At 48.0% G+C, this 18857-nt stretch overlaps 1 protein-coding gene across 1 annotated transcript in view; it reads right to left on the bottom strand.

Annotated features, from left to right (window-relative positions):
* Window positions 1-243: 243 nt before the first annotated feature.
* Window positions 244-18857, bottom strand: part of LOC147606701 (BTB/POZ domain and ankyrin repeat-containing protein NPR1-like) — a 43472-nt gene continuing 24858 nt past the window's right edge. The window contains exons 3-4 of the mRNA XM_086791674.1: window positions 1244-1501; window positions 244-733 (exon numbers count right to left, since the gene is read on the bottom strand). Of these exons, the coding sequence (XP_086647800.1) occupies window positions 492-733; window positions 1244-1501 (500 nt within the window). The 3' untranslated portion in view covers window positions 244-491. The remainder of the gene's footprint in view (window positions 734-1243; window positions 1502-18857) is intronic.

Here is an 18857-nt window from a genome sequence, read left to right as displayed (position 1 = left end):
ATATGCCCATCAGATTGTAGACCCTCCAAACTGCCACCCAACCACCCAGATCCTTGATAGTAGCCGTCCATCATCTCCTGTACACCATCATCCTTGCAGTTTTTTCATCCAGTATCCTAGCAGTATGCCTAACCCTGTATGCACATCCTTGCAGTACGTCCCTACACACAATCATCTAATGTCCTCACACGAACACATGAAATACCATGTGCACCATATATTGAACACATGAAATACCCCATATATTGAACAATCTCTCTTTGAACACATGCATGTGTGCACATGCAAACATGAACATTGTTGGTGATTGTTCTGCTGATTTTCTGGAAGACGTGACAAATAAATTGTATTGGACACATCAAAGGGCCATCCATCATTGGTGATATTAACAGAGGGGGCCTCGAAACATCAACTGCAAGAAGCCTTTCTGGTAACCACAGATACAACCTATCAACCCTGCATTTCCGTAACAAGCTTCCAGTGGGGCCCCTTTATGATGATGAGGAGGAGGATCTTTGCCTGTCAGACTTACTAGACTTGCGTCTCTCCATTGCTGCAACATCTTTCCGAAATGCCTCTGCCAACACTTCTTTCAATTCACAATAACGGCGTTTTTTCAACCTCTGCTCCTCAGGACTTCCCAGTTCTATGCAACTTAGCTCCGATGGATCATCATCCGTGAAACTGTTCAAGATGGCAGTACAGCGAGGAAACATCCTCCTCCCTATTGTAACTGACCACATGAGGAAGATACCCAGAATGTACAATCAGTACTGTTAATCTCGCTCTCTCTCTCTCTCTCTCTCTCTCTCTCCGACAGTCCAAATCATTACAGGGCACCAGGCTCTGGTTAGCTGATGAACTCACTCCCCTACAGCTTAAAAACAAAAGTGCAGAACTCGCCAAAGTCCGAGCAGCCTGCCAAGCTGGAAAGTGGGCAGTCTACCGTGACGGAAGGGTAATAATCGAGGACTTCCGTAAGCCTAAACCCAATTGACTAGCATTCTAATGTGCCATCGGCATTTTTTGTATCACAGATAGTTGTTTATCATCCTAGGGTTTTCATTAATCTTTTGCTTGTGCCTAAGTGCACCCCGAAGTGGATTGTAATGACTGTGAGGTACCGGTTTTTGGTCCCATATGCCTTCAAGGCATTCCGTGGACGTTAATATGACTTTCTTTTTTCTCTCTCTCACACACACACACCAATTGACAAAAACTGCTTCGAATAGACAAAGATTACCAGTTCTCTGAAGAGCTTCAACTCTCTTGAAACGAGCCTCATTCATCACAGGGGTAGGCATAGAAGAGCTAACTGTTGGAACCTGGTTGATGGGAATATGATTCAGCGGAGATTGGTTTAGATCCACATTGGCTTCCCTTTTCAACAGGTTAGAGAGGTCGGAGACTCCTAACCCAGTAAACTCTGATGTAGACTCCAGATGCGATATACCTGTAACCAGCTTTACTTCTTGTGGAAAAAGCAAACGAGCAACCGCCACTGTACATGATAAAATTCTCACGTAAGCTTTAAGCAAAAGAAAGAATATTCAAATTAGATCCAACTTCAGACTCAAGATGGAATGGTTACATCCTGCCTCACCCATGGCTGTGACTCAATTTCTCTCAGCCCAGTCATGCAAGCATATGCCTCTAGTGCAACTCCATCAAGCATATGTGATCATTCTGTTGGTCTGGTGTGTCTTCTGCTTTATGATTGTGCTGCTGGCCCACCATTTGCAAAAGCCATGGCAGACGTCCTTAAAGAGCTTCACGAGGACGTGTGCAAAAATCTTGCAGCCATGAGAACTGAAGCCCTTTGTGGTCGTTAGGTCTTCCATTTTTTAGCTCATGAATGGCTTTGGTGATATATACAAAGTAACAGGGTGTGGATTGTTATAGACAAGCCAGCAGGAGGAATTACTAAGGATGCTGTATAGTGTTATAGACTAGCATTATAGCTAAATAAACTTACAATCAAGAATAAATATCCATTGCCTTGGATCAATAAACTCTTTGATCAATCGCTATGTGTCGTCCTCAGAGGAGCCGGAGACACCCGGAACTACGTAACCACAGGACGTTTTAACATCCTTTTCCATCTAAATCCTTTAATCCATTTTGGGCCATTACCTTTGACAATGTTCATTTTCATCTACATCTTTTCTCTCCTTCTCTAGATTAAGCTTTTCTCTCTCTAGATTAGCCAGTTTAATCATCTATTGACTTGCTCAGATTCAAAGGGTTTATTGCTGAAAATTCTTTCTAATTCAAGATTTCATCATTTTAATTCATAAAGGGATCTATTTCAAGTCTAGCTTGTTTGCGCCAAGCTAGTGCACAATTGTGCACATAGTTCCACACACCAATCTTTCTTCAGGATACTAACCTAGGCTTGGATCTGCTTTCGATTTTTCATATCAATTTCTAACTCCATTGAACACCATCCATCTACACTAGAACTCCTTCCATAAGGCCGAGAGGACTGACTTCACGTTAGTCGGCCATGCACACGCAGAAGTTGGCAAGCATGGTTCATCATTTTAGTTCACAAAGGGATCTATTTCAAGTCTAGCTTGTTTGCGCCAAGCAAGTGCACAATTGTGCACATAGTTCCACACACCAATCTTTCTTCAAGATACTAACCTAGGCTTGGATCTGCTTTCGATTTTTCATATCAATTTCTAACTCCATTGAACACCATCCATCTACACTAGAACTCCTTCCATAAGGCCGAGAGGACTGACTTCACGTTAGTCGGCCATGCACACGCAGAAGTTGGCAAGCATGGTGATTTGAAGCCCGACGGCATGCAAGGTGAAATCTAGCATCAAGTTGACACCGGATCCACAATCTATGATGGAGCCAAAAAGTGACATGCTATTGTGATGTGGAATCGTATGTTATGTTTGTTAACATTGTTATGTGTTGACTTGAACAGGGGAAACTCCGTTATATATGTTGTAAATGTTGAAAAACTTGTAAGCCCCACTTTATGAGTGACTTGGATGGGCAACTTGTTAAAAGCGTGGGTACCCTTTTACTTTATTTTTATTGAGATATAAAGCTTTGTACTATTGTAATGTGGGGGGAAAAGCTATTTTAATAGAAGAAAAGCATGTTTTAGCTTTTCCCCACCCGAAAAAGTTAAAATCACTTTGTAAATATTTATTGGGCTAAGCCCCGTTGTAAATCAGCATCGTGTATTACTAGCTGTCATGATTGTAACTTTCTCTCTCTAACTACTCTTGATTAGCCTTCAATATTGAAAGGACACCAGTGAAGGATCACACACTCTCACATGGGTCATCACCAAAGGACACATCTCTTCAAAGAGACACATCTCTAAGTCCAAAGGACATAACTATTCATTCAAGGGTCACACCCTTTTGTCAGGAATGTGCCTCTTTATTTGTATCTATTCACGCCCTATTTAACAAAGCCTTGTGTCTCAATGCAACAGCATAGCTTTTCGCTCTTTGCCTCATATTTAAGTATTGAAGTATTAATCTCCTTAATTATGTTTAAATATTTAATTAAGCTAAAAGCTTAACAACTTTGTATTTTTGCTGGTTGGAGCCGTCTTCTATACACTCGCAAGTCTTTTACAATAGTCCTTTGGGACGCTCTGGGGTTCCCTCACTAGTTCTATGATTGGCTCTAGACTAGGGTCAGGGATACACATAGGCAGGGTCACTGGTTCATATTCGACCACTTGCTCAAGGATGGGCTCTGACTCATCCTGCACCTTCTTTACAAGCTCTTGGTCTTGTTTCATCCCCTCCTCCTCCAACACGGGGTTGGGGTACTCCTTGAGTTTCTTCGGAAGGTTTGCGTAATCAATGGGTTTCTTCTCTTTGGAAAGAGCTGGTTTGAGCGGGGAGATCACTCGAGGTCTCCGTAAGGGAGGCAGCTTCGAAACTCTCGTTCCGAACCAAGCATGACTCCACCTTCTCTTGCTCACGTGATTGATGATGGCTATTTTTTGTTTCTTGGATTGTGGTAGTTCATGGTTATACACACATATGGGAGTTATGTGTAGTTTTCATGTTTGTTCACCGAGATAGTGGTTTCTTAACGCTCGGGGTACCTGTAGAGGGATAGGTGGTACCTGTAGAGGGATAGGTGGTCCTTGGTATGCACATGTGAAAGCACGGGGTTGGTTTGAGTTATCCCACATGAAGGGATTGTAATGCCTACCAGTTTTTTGTCTAAAAGGGGTTTTCCCTACCCTTGAATGCAATCTAGATGTTTCTTTACTTTGTTCATTATTTGTTTAGTCATGGGTGTTAAGTTCAGCTACATCAATTTGCCACTGAAACCATACAAGCGAAGAGACAAGCGAAGAGTGTCCATTATTGAGGCCTAGCCAGCAACAATTTTGTGCTCATTGCGAGTGCCGTGGGAACCATAATGCAGTCCATTGTTGGTACCAAGGAAACCCAACAGGGTGGACTCCAGAACCACAACCCATTCTCCTAGCGCCAAAGCAACCACTAGCACCGAATGCTCCTCAACCAACAAATAATCCAATGTCCATTTATCAAAACCCCTAACAGGGAGGAATGTACAAACCGCCACTAAAGCCATACCCACCTCCGGTGTTACCACCCCAACCAGTTCCTCCCAGAACCCCACCAATACAACAGTACTCGGTGACTTTGCCAATGGGCTCCGAGAATCCAAAACAAGAGAGCTATTATGAGTCATATGAGCAATACGATTCGTATGGATACAAAACAACCTCTAGGCATTGACTATGCTTCGTTGTTCAAAGCCATGGTGCAACAAAGGATGAGAGACTTCAATAACATGTCATGGCGGCCACCTGTTAAATGTTTCCATTGCAAGGGTCCGCACCGTGTTGCCAGGTGTCCTAAAAGAGCTGTCGTACCAAGCACCCCAACTCGCCAAGCCCTAATGCCATTCCATAGGAGGCACCTGTTACAAGTGTGCATGCCTTCAAGGATTGTCCCAACAAAGTGACAACTGTCGGAATGAGCAATGGAAATGAGACAAACAATTGAGAGAAAAGAAACGCAAAAGTACTGGAGAGAGAAGCGTTGTATAAACTCTGCTATATCCACAATAACCGATACAACTTAGTGTGGGGGGGGAGTGCCGTATATATACAACCTAGGGCTTCTAGTCGGCCAGTGTAAAACAAGCCGACAGCCCCATAAAAAGGACCCACGACTAGCAACAAACTTGGTCGGCCAATAAAGGCTAGTCAACCAGCATACAGTCGGCCCCTCCTGGCCAACAAAACACCTACAGCCGACCACGGAAAAATATAGCACCGCACGACTAGCAAAACTAGGGGAAAATATGGACAAAAATGGAGACTCCTCACAAGCCGGCAAGCACACCCACAATATTGGCCCTCACTCCCTACTATGAAATATGGTACAGACAGGAGATGACTGCTAACACCCCCTCTCAGCTCCTAGATGTGGAACCAACCCAAATGAGCTGGAGTGCTGACGGAGCATTTGCTGAGGTAGAGGCTTCGTGAAGATTTCTGCCACATTGTCCTCCATCGAACAAAAGACTAGCAAGATGTCACGAGCCAAAATCTTCTCACGAACAAAGTGATAGTGTATCTCTATGTGCTTGGTCCAGGCATGGAAGACTGGGTTCCAAAGAATAGCTACACAGCTCTGGTTGTCGCACTCGATGACTGTGGGTTCCTTCTAGGGAAACCCAATCTCGCTGAGTAACCTCCACAACCACACCACCTAACACGCAGCACCACAAGCAGCCCGATACTCTGCCTCAGTAGGAGACAAGGCAATAGTTGGCTGCCTCTTGGTGCTTCAAGAAATCGCTCCTAAGCCAAGGGTAAAGCCGTATCTTGAAGTAGATCTCCTCATGTCTGGATCTCCTCCCCAATCAGAGTCACTCCAACGTCGGAGACTGACTCGGTCCTTCGTTCCCCCTCCAGTGTTATAAAAGAGTCCAAGATTCTTAGTACTGTTGGGGAAAAGGCGTTATGCCCACCCTTATAGTGTGTACTAGCCCATAAGTTTATAGTACATAGTACACTTAGTACTTTTAATGTACTAAGTGCACTATGTGTACTAGTGCAATATACATGTGTGATAGGGGAGTCACACACTCACACTTGATGAGTTGACTTATCCCCACAACTCTCTCTCTCTCTCTCTCTCCCTTATTCTCTCTGTGTGTATGTCTCCCACATGAATCTCTAACCCTAATTGTCTCTCCCATTCAACTGGTATCAGAGCCTTGAGCTTGGCACGAGCAGAGGAGCTTTCTGGTGCTCAGCAAGGAGCACATGCGCTGCAAACAAACAGGCTGTCGTGTTGGGCGCTGCAAAGAGCTTGCTGTCGTGTTGGGCGCTAGACGGCTGGCTTTCAAGCGTTGGGTGGCGCACCAGGAAGGGGGCGAACCTTCAACAAGATCGCCGTCGACCATTAGCTGGGAGGAGTAGCCGTGGGGCAGCGTCAACAGCCGTGAGACGCCGACTCGTGAGAGGAAGGCCCGTCGCATGTAGTGCTATCCACTAGGCAGGCGGGCGTCAATACAACAGGCGAACCACGTCAGGGAAGTCCTTCTCGTCCGCTTCCAGCAGGACGGAGATGTGTTCGAATCCTTCTACTGTATTGTCAATAGCGAGAATGCGGATGTGCTGTTCACACTCTTCTGCCAGCTTCACGACATAGGCCGCCTGTGTGACGATGAGGCGGGCCTTGGCGGACTGCACCTGACGATGAATCTCCGCCGGCTTGTAGAGGGAATTGGTGGTGGTAGCCACGGCGCCTCTCATAGCCACGCCCAAGAAGAGCAGCACGAACTCGGAGAGCTACGCACTTACGCTTCTGTGTATAGAAGCTCCAACCAGCTGCAGTTCATCTGCACAGATTTTCAGTAGCCATCAGCACCAGATTTCTGCAGCAGCACCAAATTCAACAAACCCCCCTTTCCTGCAACAAAAAATCAAAAAATTACCTAAGGTATTTGCTTCAATTTTTTGGAATTTGCATGTCCAATTTGCAATTGAGCAGGTACAATCATCAATTGAGCAGGTCAGGTGCCGAATTGCTCAATTTTTGAGCAAAATTGGCAAAATTGGGTGACATTGGTCACAATCAGGATCAATTTGCAGGAAATTGGATGTCGAAATTTGGGGCTTTTGATGTAATTGTGCAATTAAGCATTCATACATGCTGTATGATGTGAGAAATCGCACATTCGGGCAAAATTGCAGTGCAAATCAAGGGGCTTTTGTGCCGATTGGATTGATTTGCATGCAGGCAATCGCATTTGATGCTTTGGGCAATGTGTTGATGCCTGACAAGCACTCAATGTGCCTGTAAATCAAGGGGCTTTCATGTATTAGATGTATATGTGGCCTGGGGGAAGCACTGTGAAGACTCTGGATGCCTTCATGTGCGTCAATGTACCATGTATGATCAGCAATTGATCTTAAATCAAGGGGCTTTTCAAGATTTTATGCTTGTTGAGCTCGGCAAAGCAGCAGGCAAGACTTTTATGCCTTGAATCCTCAGAAATCAGCTTGCAGTCAAGGGGCTTTTGCCCAATTTCTGTTCGGGACTGTTGTATGCAGTGTTCGGGACTGTAAAAGTCTGATTTTCACTCATTTGGACAGCCAGGAGAGCATTTATTGCTACTGTACCTACTGGTACAGATTTGGTACAGCTTTGTACAAGTTTTGGCATGGCTGCACATTGATTTGAGTGAGGAAAAGGTTCAATTTCAGCTGCTGTACTTGCCGGTACAGGTTTGGTACATCATTGGTGAGCACTTAGTACTGCTGTACAGTACTTTGGAAGGGGAACAGAGCACATTTAAGGTGCTGTCCTAAATCTGCAGCAACCAGATTTTGGTGATTTCATCACATACAGTGGGAGAAAAGTTGCATTCGTGCTTCCGCAATGGGAGATAAAGCTTGGGAGAACAACTATGAGCACTTTGTGTGCTTTTGGTGCAGTGTTTGCACATTTTGCAGGGAGTCAGGCATTGACAGGTTGCATATTGCTATGGCAACCACAGGTGAGAGCTCTTCATTGCTTCACATCAAGAAGCTTGAAGGCTCACATAACTATGATATTTGGCAAACCCAGTGCTATAATGTGTTGCTCCAGAAGAAGCAGCACAAGCCTATCAAAGAAAGGGGTGTAATGCCCGCTTCTCTTACTGCTGAAGAGTGGGAAGATATGGATGAGCTGGCAAGATCTACTATCATGTTGTCTGTGTCAGACTCTTTACTTTTCAGCATTCGTGAAGAGAAGACAGCTTGGGGAATGTGGCAGAGATTGCAGGACTTGTATGCCCAGCAAAGTGCCTCAAGCAAAGTGTATTGGTTGAAGAAACTCATAGGTCTTCAGATGAAGGAAGGGGCGTCTATGACAGCCCATCTAAATGAGTTTAATGGTATTGTCAGCCAAGTTATAAATCAAAAGTTGGCAATGGACGATGAGTTCAAAGCCACTTTTCTCTTATGCACTTTGCCAGAGAGTTGGGACACATTCAGGACAGCCACTAGTAATTCGAATGCTATGCTGTCATATGCAGATGTTGAGGGTGCTCTTCTTCAAGAAGAGATGAACAGGAAGAATAACTCTGTTGGAAAGTCCAATGCAATGAATGCACGTGGGAGATCCCAGCAAAGGGGTAAAAGCCAAGAATGGGGAAGGAGCAAGTCCCGCTCCAAAAAGGACTTGGAATGCCATTATTGTGGCAAGAAGGGACACATCAAAAAGCAATGCTACGAATGGAAAAATGATCAAAAAGAAAAGGGAAAAGGCAAAGACAAAGACAAAGATGAAGCCAAAGATGTAAAGCCAAAGGGCAAAAGTGGAGTCAAGGTTGAAGAAATCAATGTGTCACATGCAGGTGACAGTGAGGATGAGGTCCTATTCACGTCTTCACTTGATGCCCATTCACTTCTTACAGGAGATGGTCATGGTATGCACTCATGGATCATTGATTCAGGTGCCTCCTTTCATGTCATAGGTTGCAGAGACTTGTTTGTCAGGTATACTGCTGGCAATGAAGAAGTAGTTTATTTGGGTGACAACCATGCATGCAAGATTCTTGGCAGAGGTGATGTGAGGCTTGTGTTTTCAGATGGCTCACAGCTTATGCTCCATGATGTCAGGCATGTGCCTGAGATCAAGAAGAACCTGCTTTCTACTGGACAGCTTGATGATGCTGATTATGTTACCACATTTGGTCGTGGAAAGTGGAAGATTAGTAAGGGCTCACTGGTTGTTGCCAGAGGCTCTAAGGTGGACACTCTTTACTTCATGCATGCAGGTGTTTGTCACCATGCTAATGTAAATGCAACCGAGCTGCCGGAAATCTCTATGTGGCATAGCCGGTTGGGACACATGAGTGTCAAAGGAATGGAGCAATTGTCTCGTTTGGGTTACTTGCCTTCTCTAAAGTTTTCAAGTTTTCAGTTTTGTGAGCATTGTATATATGGCAGGCAACTCCAGTGTCCCCACAAGAAAGCTCTTGGACAGAAAGATGCTCAGTTAGAGCTTGTGCATACAGATGTATGTGAGATGTCTCAGCTTTCTTTGGGAGGGGCAAAATATTTTGTGTCTTTTATTGATGATGCCACACGCAAGGTGTGGGTTTATCCTCTTCGTTTGAAGAGTGATACATACTCAGTGTTTCAGAAGTTTGTTGCTCATGTTGAGAATCAAACTGGCAAAACACTGCGTTCCGACAATGGTGGAGAGTATATGTCCAAACAGTTTCAGGACTTTTGTGATGCTAAAGGCATCAAGAGGGAGCTCTCTACTCCTTATGATCCTCCACAAAACGGGACAGCAGAGAGGATGAACAGGACCATTCAGGAGAAGGTCCGTTCTATGTTGTCACATGCTGCGTTACCTCATGGTTTTTGGGCTGAAGCTGTTATGACAGCCGTTCATCTTATAAACAAGTCACCTAACACGAGGCTTGGTGGGAAAGTGCCAGAGGAAGTATGGACAGGGAAGCCTCCGTCATACAAGCACTTGAGAGTGTTTGGTTGCGTTGCGTACGTGCACATACACAGGGAAATGCGCACCAAACTTGATTCTAAGTCTCACAAATGCATATTCCTAGGATATGGTGACAGAGGTGAAATGGGGTATAGACTTTGGGATCCCGTGAATAGAAAGATTATACGCAGCAATGATGTCATTTTTGATGAAACATGCATGTATAAGGAGCCTGCAAGGCAACAGGAGCCTAGCAGAGTCATCTTTGATGATGATGGACATCATGGACAACAACCAAGGGCTGTAAATCAGCCATTACAGCAGCAAAACCAGCCCTTAAATGGTGCTGAAAATGGTCCAAATGGACAGCTAGACATGGCAGAAGATATCCCTATGGATATACCACAGTTAGAGGAGATACCGAGCATGATTTTTCAGCCTTATGGCATGGAACAGGAGCCACCAATAGGTGATATGCAGGCTGGACAGCAACCTGCAAATGATGGTCATTGGGTACGGAGGTCCACAAGACCCTCCAGAGCCCCTGACAAGTTTGTTCCAGGGGTTGACTACTTGATGCTCACTGACTGTGGGGAGCCCTCATGTTACAAGGAGGCTTTACAGAGGGCAGACAAGGCTCTTTGGGAGCGTGCTATGAAGTCAGAGATGAATTCTCTGCACAAAAATGGAACATGGAAGTTGGTGCATTTGCCTGCAGGCAAGAAGGTTTTGCCTTGCAAGTGGGTATACAGGCTCAAAGTTACACCTGATGCAAAGCCAAGATACAAAGCCAGGTTAGTGGCTAAGGGCTTCAAGCAGGAATATGGTGTGGACTTTCTCCAGTGGTCAAAATGACCACACTTAGAGCTGTGTTAGCTTTGGTTGCACATGATGATCTGGACTTGATTCAGATGGATATGAAGACTGCTTTTCTTCACGGTGATCTCCATGAGGAGATATATATGCAGCAGCCAAAGGGTTATGCAGTAAGTGGAAAGGAGAAGCTTGTATGCAAGCTGAAAAAGAGTCTTTATGGGCTCAAACAGGCACCAAGGGAATGGTATCATAAATTTGATACATTCATGAAATCACAGCATTTCAGGAGAAGTGACATAGATCACTGCTTGTACACCAAGAAAGCTTTGGATGGCAGTCTATTGATCCTCATCTTGTATGTTGATGATATGTTGATTGCCGGGAAATCTCGTAAAGAGATGGATGCCTTGAAGCAGAGGCTGCATCAAACCTTTGATATGAAGGATTTAGGTGATGCAAATCACATTTTGGGTATGCGGATACTTCGGGACAGAAATCAGCATGTGTTGTATTTGTCTCAGAAGGAATACATTGGCAAAGTTTTGCAGAGGTTCAATATGGACGGGGGGAAGAAGACTAGTACTCCTTTGCCTCCATATGTGAAACTCAGTGCTATGGACAGCCCACAGTCAGATAGTGGCAGGGCTGATATGGCCAAGATTCCGTATGCTTCAGCTTGTGGCAGTCTCATGTATGCCATGGTTGCTACTAGGCCGGACATTGCATTTGCAGTGGGAGTGGTTTCTAGATACATGGCCAACCCTGGCAAGAAGCATTGGGAAGCAGTGACAGGTGTCATGAGATACCTGAAGGGCACACAGGATATGTGCATTTGTTTTGGCAAACAGGATGCATTAGTGCATGGTTACACGGATTCAGATTATGCCGGTCATCCAGATAACCGGAAGTCTACTACCGGTTATGTGTTTACATTCACAGGAGGTGCTGTGTCATGGATATCCAGGATGCAGAAGTGCACAGCCTTATCTACTACAGAGGCCGAGTATATTGCAGCCACAGAGGCTTGCAAGGAGGCATTATGGCTATCTCGGTTAGTGGTTGATTTGGGTTATACAGGGGATATTCCATTGTTGCATTGTAATAGTCAGAGTGCCATCCAGTTGGCAAAGAACCCTGTCTTTCATGCAAAGACGAAGCATGTGGATGTGAAGTATCACTTCATCAGAGAGGTGATAGAGAACAAGCAAATTCAGCTTGTTAAGATTCATACGGATGACAACCCGGCTGATCTGTTGACAAAGAGTTTGCCTCCGGAGCGGTTTGCTCATTGCAGACACTTGATGGGCATTGGATGAGGCCAGTTTCAGCCTTGATATGGCCTTGTATATTATCATGTACATGCTGATTTTTCTTTTCCTTCATTTAAGGGCACTTTGCCTTTAAGTGGGAGGTTGTTGGGGTAAAGGCGTTATGCCCACCCTTATAGTGTGTACTAGCCCATAAGTTTATAGTACATAGTACACTTAGTACTTTTAATGTACTAAGTGCACTATGTGTACTAGTGCAATATACATGTGTGATAGGGGAGTCACACACTCACACTTGATGAGTTGACTTATCCCCACAACTCTCTCTCTCTCTCTCTCCCTTATTCTCTCTGTGTGTATGTCTCCCACATGAATCTCTTACCCTAACTGTCTCTCCCATTCAAGTACCATGCAGATATCGCAAGATCTGCAATCCTGCATCCCAAGGAGTCTTCAAAGGTGGCTGCATAAATGAGCTCAACAGCCCCATTGGAAAACCAATCTGGTGTTCAGCAACCAAATCAATGAACCGACAAGCTTCCGATACAAGGAGGCATTAACCTGCTCACAAGGATCATGTAGAGTAAGTTGGGTATTCGGGTCCATCGGAGATGAAATAGGCTTGCAGTTGTCCATTCCAAAGGCCTCTAGCAACTCATGAACATACCACGGCTAAGAAACAAAGAACCCCCTCTGAGCTGCCAAATCTCCAATCCCAAAAAGAAGTGAAGTAAGCAATCACCGACAAGGCAGCCTTCATCGCAACTGTGGTCCACATGACCGCCAGTGAGAATAAGATCATCCACATAGAGGATAATCAATTTGACCATACCGTGTTCCCGAAAGAGATACAAGTTTGGATCTGCAACTAATCTCTCGAAACCCTTTCGCAGAAAGAAAGAATCAATCTTCTAGTTCCAAGCCCTAGGAGTCTGTTCAAGACCATACAAGGCCTTCCGTAACCTGTAAACCATACCTTTTGATCCCGGAATCTCAAAGCCTGGAGGTTTCTCAACATACACCTCCTCCTGCAAGTCACCATTTAGAAATGCAAATTTCACATCCATTTGATACACCGGCCACTGCTGAGACGAGGCAAGGGCAAGAACTGTCCAAATCATGGTCATCCTAGCTGTAGGTGCAAAAGTGTCCTCATAGTCAATGCAAGGCCACTAAGCATAGCCCTTAGCCACAAGTTTGGCCTTGTGCTTGTCTACGGACCCATCGGACATATACTTGGTCTTGTAGACCCACTTGACACCAATGACTGACCGTTTTGGCAGCCTTGGTACCAACTCCCAAGTTCCATTCTTCTCTATGGCTTCAAGTTCCACTTGCATGGCTTTCCTCCAAGTCTCCTGGGAAAGAGCTTCCTTAACTGAAGTAAGCTCTTTGTCCCGATGATACAAGACATCAATGCATAGTTTACCTGTAAAGGCTCCTCTGACTCACTTTTATCACGAACTCTGTGCGATCTTCGAGGTCCATCCTTCGTGGTCCACTCAGAGGGGTACTCCGTCACACCTGACTCCCGAATGGTATCCAACAACCACTTTGGTGCCCGAACACAACGCGGAGCCTCCTACTGCTGCTGTTGTGGCACATCTCGGGCTCAACCTCTACAACTGACTAAGGTTGGCTAGCTGGAACAACAGCCTAGGACTCATCCCCATACACATCTGGCCCTCCAAGAAGCAGTGGCTCCTCAACAGTGGAAGCTGGAACATGCTCATCAAAGACAGCATCTCTATTGACAACAACCTCATTCTGCTCCGAGTCATATAACCTATAGCCTTTGGAAAGAGAGTTATATCCCACAAAAACAAGCTTCTGGGACTTTGAGTCAAGCTTTCCCCCCTGCTTCTTTGGAATATGAACATAGGCATCACTCCCAAAAACACGGAAATGGGAGACATCTGGTTTCCTACCAAAATAAGCCTCAAACGGAGTCATCTTAGGCACTGCAGTCGTCGAAGATTGCTTGAGGATATGGAAAGTCGTAACCAGAGTCTCTTCCCAAAGTGGATGAGCAAGGTCTTGATGCTCCAACATCATCCTCACCATCTCCACCATAGTCTGGATCTTACGCCTCAACTACTCCATTCTCTGAAGGCGACCCTGTATTGGCTAGCTCCCGCTTGATGCCATGCTCCGCACAAAACTGCACAAAAGCATTGGAAGAGAACTCCCCTCCTTTGTCAGCCCGAACAGTCTTCACCTACAATCCAGACTCCTTTTCCACCAAAGCATACCAGTCCTTGAACCAAGCAAAGGCTTGGTCCTTATGTGGCAAAAAATACACCCATGTGAACCTACTACAATCATCCACAATCAACATGAAGTACAAAGCTCCTCCCAAGGATGGGGTTTGCATAGGTCCACACAAGTCAGTGTGTACTAACACCAGTGGTTTCGAAGCCCGCCTAGTAGCCTGCTTCTACAGCTTCCCACAAATGCAAGAACTACAATGTCCCTGCTTGCTGCCAACATCTGGCAAGCCATCCACCATCTGGTCCCAGAAAGCCCGCCACAGCGCATCCACATTCAAGTGACTTCGACTGTAAAGAATTCTCTTTGCTCTTGTTGCTGCTGCTGCTGCTGCCTTTTGACCGCTGGCCAATCAAAGCCTCTGAACCTCCGCCCTGTGGAGGGTTCAAAAACCACTCCTCTTGGTCCATGATCATCAGCACAAGCTCCTCCCAAGTAATGGTGCTAAGCCTCCCACTAGTGATCAAAGAGGAACAGAAAGTTGAGTACTGAGGGGATAAATGTGACAGCAAGGTGATGGCCATGTCCTTTGATAATATCTCCTTCCCAACCTCATGAACCTCCTGCTGAAGAGCCTAGAGTTTGTTGATGTGCTCTCGCATTGTCGAAGACTTTGCAGGATTCATCACTCGCATCTGCACTTCCAAGGAAATTCTCTTCATGGGTAATACCCGATTGTACAAAGAGGGTGAGCAACCACTGTCCTAAAGAGTTATCCCGAAACTAGAAGTATCTTCCATTTGACAACCATGCTTTCATCTTGATGTCCTCTATAAATCTGGTCTAGAAAGCAAATTGATAACGCTCGCTGAAGCCCCCCCCCCCCCCCCCCCCCCCCCCCCCCCTGCTTGAGCCTGCTGCCCGCCTTCGCCTTCGTCTCTCGCCTTCGCCCCCCGCCTGCTTGCCTTCGCCCGCGCCCTCGCCCTCTCCTTCGTCCCCCCCTGCTCGCGCCCCCCCCCCCCCCCCCTCCGCATCCCGCCCTTGCCCGCCTGCCCCCTCTTCCTTTCGCGCGCCCCGCCCCCCTTTCGCGCCCTTCTCCCCCCCTTTTCGCCCCACCCCCTTTCGCGCCCTTCCCACTGCCCCCTCCTTGCTTCCCCTCGCCTCCCCCCCCCCCCTTTTTCTCTCCTCTGTCATCCGCCCCTCCGCCCCTCGCTTTCGGTCTTTCCCTCCCCGCTCCGCGCTTCCCCCCGTTTTCGTGCAGCTTGGATCTTGCAGGACCCTCCGTCTCCGCTTCGCCCTCGACTCAGCTTAAGACTCTGATGGAGGCCCCTCCCGCCTCACCTCAAAGGGACTCTTCCGCAGCCCCCTCGCCCGCCCCTGAGGATACCCCCATCAGGCTTTCTCTTTCGCTAGAAGAGGAAGCGAGCCTTGCCGCAAAGGTGGAACGCCTCCGGGTACATTCCACCATCTGCCGTATAGTTGGGACCCGCCCCAACAAAGAGGAGATCCAGGATCTTTTCCAAGCCCGCCTTCTTGCAGATGTGGGCAAGATCCTGGATGTTCAGTTACTGGGCTGCGGACACTACCAGATTGAGTTCGAGACAGCCCAGAGCGTGGCCTAAGTCCTAGCCATGAGTCCCCTTGACATCAGGGACGCTCGGGCCTTCTTCAGACATTGTCAGCATGGTTTCGACCCAGCAACAGCCGAGCAAGGAGAGCGCCTATTCCATGTCACAGTTTGCTTTCCTGGACTTCGCCGCAAGTACCTTCCGCTCCTTTCCAGGATAGGATCCTTGGTGGGCTCGGTGCTTGAGACTCGCCCCACAGCAGCTTCAGTGGTGGCTAGAGTAGCTGGCCTTCCTTCAGTCAGAGTTTTGGTTCCTAACATCTCCTCCCTTCCGAAGGTCATTCAGTTACCTAGGATAGGGGGGGGATGGATCGAACAAAGAGTGGAGTTTTTGAGGCTCCCGAACCAGTGTTTTATATGCAGGCAGGTCGGCCACCTGGCCAAGGCCTGCCCTCGTAGGAGACCCCGACCTTCACCGCAGCAGCAGACCTCCGATGGCCCGTCCACAGATGCGGCTCGACAGGCAGCCTCCAGGACACCTGCTCAGCCCACAGAGACCTTTGATTGGCAGCCTGGACAGGGGCGCCGTCAGCCACAACAGCATGCCCAGAGACCGACGCAACAGCAGACACAGCCTCAGCATCATTGGGTTCCAGTGAGGAACAGCTTTGCTCCCCTCCAGGAGGAGACCCCACCGCAGACTGAGGATCAGGAGATGCCAGCGCCCCCCCCTTCACCTCCACCCCCCCTCCCCCGTCCCCCCCTCCCGCCTCGCTTCCACCCTCACCTCCTCCCGTTCCCGCTCCCGCATTTTCAGCGTCTCCTTCCCCACCCCCTCCTCCCCCTCCGCTCGTCTCAGCTCCCCGGGAGGCACTGGTAGTGCTCTGGCGCTCACCTGCAGTCCGGCGGGCACTAAGCACCGACCTTGCTCGTGTACCGCAGAGCTAGAGCGGAGGGCCCCCATGAGCCAACACCTATCAGAGTTCATGTGGTAATACTTCCGGCCCGAGGGGAGGAGGCACTTGATTCAGCGGTGGCCTTTTCCTTCCCTCTTTGCGGCACTCGCGACCGGGAGTGGACTCTGGATCTTGCTCTTAGTATTTTGCAGGCACAGGCAGTTGAGTTTTCTCACCATGTGAGCGACTTGGAGATTACATACATGGTAGGCCGACTCTGGGAGTTGGCACATTTCTTTGACACCGGGAGTGCGGATGCCTCCGGGAATCGACACTTGGTGGTTCGCATAGTGGCAGACCTAGCGCGAGACCCTGGCTATGTATGCATACATGAGTATTCTTTCTCCGAGCGCGAGGCAGTCGCTATGGGACACAGCCACTGGCGCTTGGTTCGAGACTCTTGTAGCACACCGGGTGGGCAGATTCGTAGTCGCTCGGATATAGATTACTCTCCATCCAAGCCGCTTGCGAAGGCCCGCCGTATGGCTGAGACAGCCTCCACCTCAACAAGTCATCCATGAGGATCATCGCATGGATTGTACAGGGCCTTGGCGGTGCACACTATGTACGTTATCGTGGTTGCTTGAGGCAGGAGCTTCAGAGATGCCTGGTTGGGGGCAGTATTGATATTCCGATGATGCAAGAGCACCATTTGAGTGAGAGCAGGATTCGGAGATATGGTTCGGTGATGCCTGGTAGATGGGACACTTTTTGGTCTGCAGGTTTTGGCCCCTTGGGTGGGCAGGGAGAAGTATGTATGGTCATTGCGGATGCATGGCGGCAGGCCGTTGTGGATCGCGGGGTCACTGTGCCTGGTAGAGCGCAGTATGTTATTCTAAGGATGCACGATGAGCACATTGGTGTGCTCAATGTCTATGCGCCCAATCATGCTAGTGCCAGAGCAGAGTTTTGGACCCTTGTTTACAGATGCATTGCCCGAGGCCGCACATTGGTGTGTTGGGGGAGACTTCAACATGCTTGAGGACCCGGCCGATAGGATGGGAGGCAGTCATGTTGCAGTGCACGGCACGGAGCTTGCAGCTTGGGAGCGATTTTGTATGACACTGCAGATCACTGATGCATGGCAGCATGAGGCTTTCTCCCGTTCTCAGGACAGTCTTAGTTTTTCTCGGTCGGATCGCCGGCAGGGAGGGACTAATCTGTCACGGATTGATCGCTTCTATGTCGGCGACAGGTTCGGGGAGCGTGGTGGCTCCGTTGGCATTCTCGCTGGCACCTCTTTCTCAGACCATGCGCCAGTTATTTTGACTCTTGAGGAGAGGACACGGGAGACCAGCTTGCAGTTGAGGATCCCAGAGAGGATACTTATAGACCCCAGTCTTTTTGAGGACATTGAGAGGATATGGCAGGATAGCCAGAGCTCTGACCTGGATGCAGCAGGCCAGTGTGCCCACGGGCTCATCGAGCTCAGCTCTTTTTTGCACGCTACAGCCTTGACACGGCTGGGAGAGACACGAGAGCGGGAGCGTCGCTTGAGACGTAGCCTTGCTTCGCTCCAGCGCCTTCAAGAGCAGCAACCTACATGTGAGGGGTGGCGTCCCAGCTAAGCCAGGCACGCCAGGAGGTTAGAGAGGCAGAGGAGCAGAGACACGAGTTTTACTATCATCGCCAGGCCTCTCAGTGGACTCAGCTTGGTGATAGAGTGACTGGGGGGTTTTTTGAGATCACCGGACCCCGCCATGCTCGAGCAGGAGTACGCCAGCTCAGGAGGCAGGACGGATCGTTAGCCACTGAGCCCGAGGAGATTAGAGCTATTGCCACTGAGTTCTACAGAGACCTGCTTTCAGCGGAGCCAGCCACGGAGGCACGTGATGCTTGCAGACAGACTATGTGGGCCCATGTGCAGAGGAGGGTCACAGATCGTATGCGCACAGCTTTGGGTGAGCCCCTTTCAGAGGATGAGCTTGGTGAGGCTTTGAGAGCCCTCCCGCGTCATAGCTGCCCTGGGGAGGATGGATTGACGCCTGCCTTTTTTATGCGCTATTGGGACCTTTGGAGAGGAGGAGCGATGGAAGCTTGACCCCTCCCCAGCAGGGCCACA

This window comes from Cibotium barometz, chromosome 57, assembly GCF_041138505.1.
Source record: "Cibotium barometz isolate CiBa-2024 chromosome 57, ASM4113850v1, whole genome shotgun sequence".
In the NCBI taxonomy this organism is placed as follows: domain Eukaryota; kingdom Viridiplantae; phylum Streptophyta; class Polypodiopsida; order Cyatheales; family Cibotiaceae; genus Cibotium; species Cibotium barometz.
The sequence above is the reverse complement of the archived record's forward strand: the minus strand, read 5'-3'. Positions and strand labels throughout refer to the sequence as shown.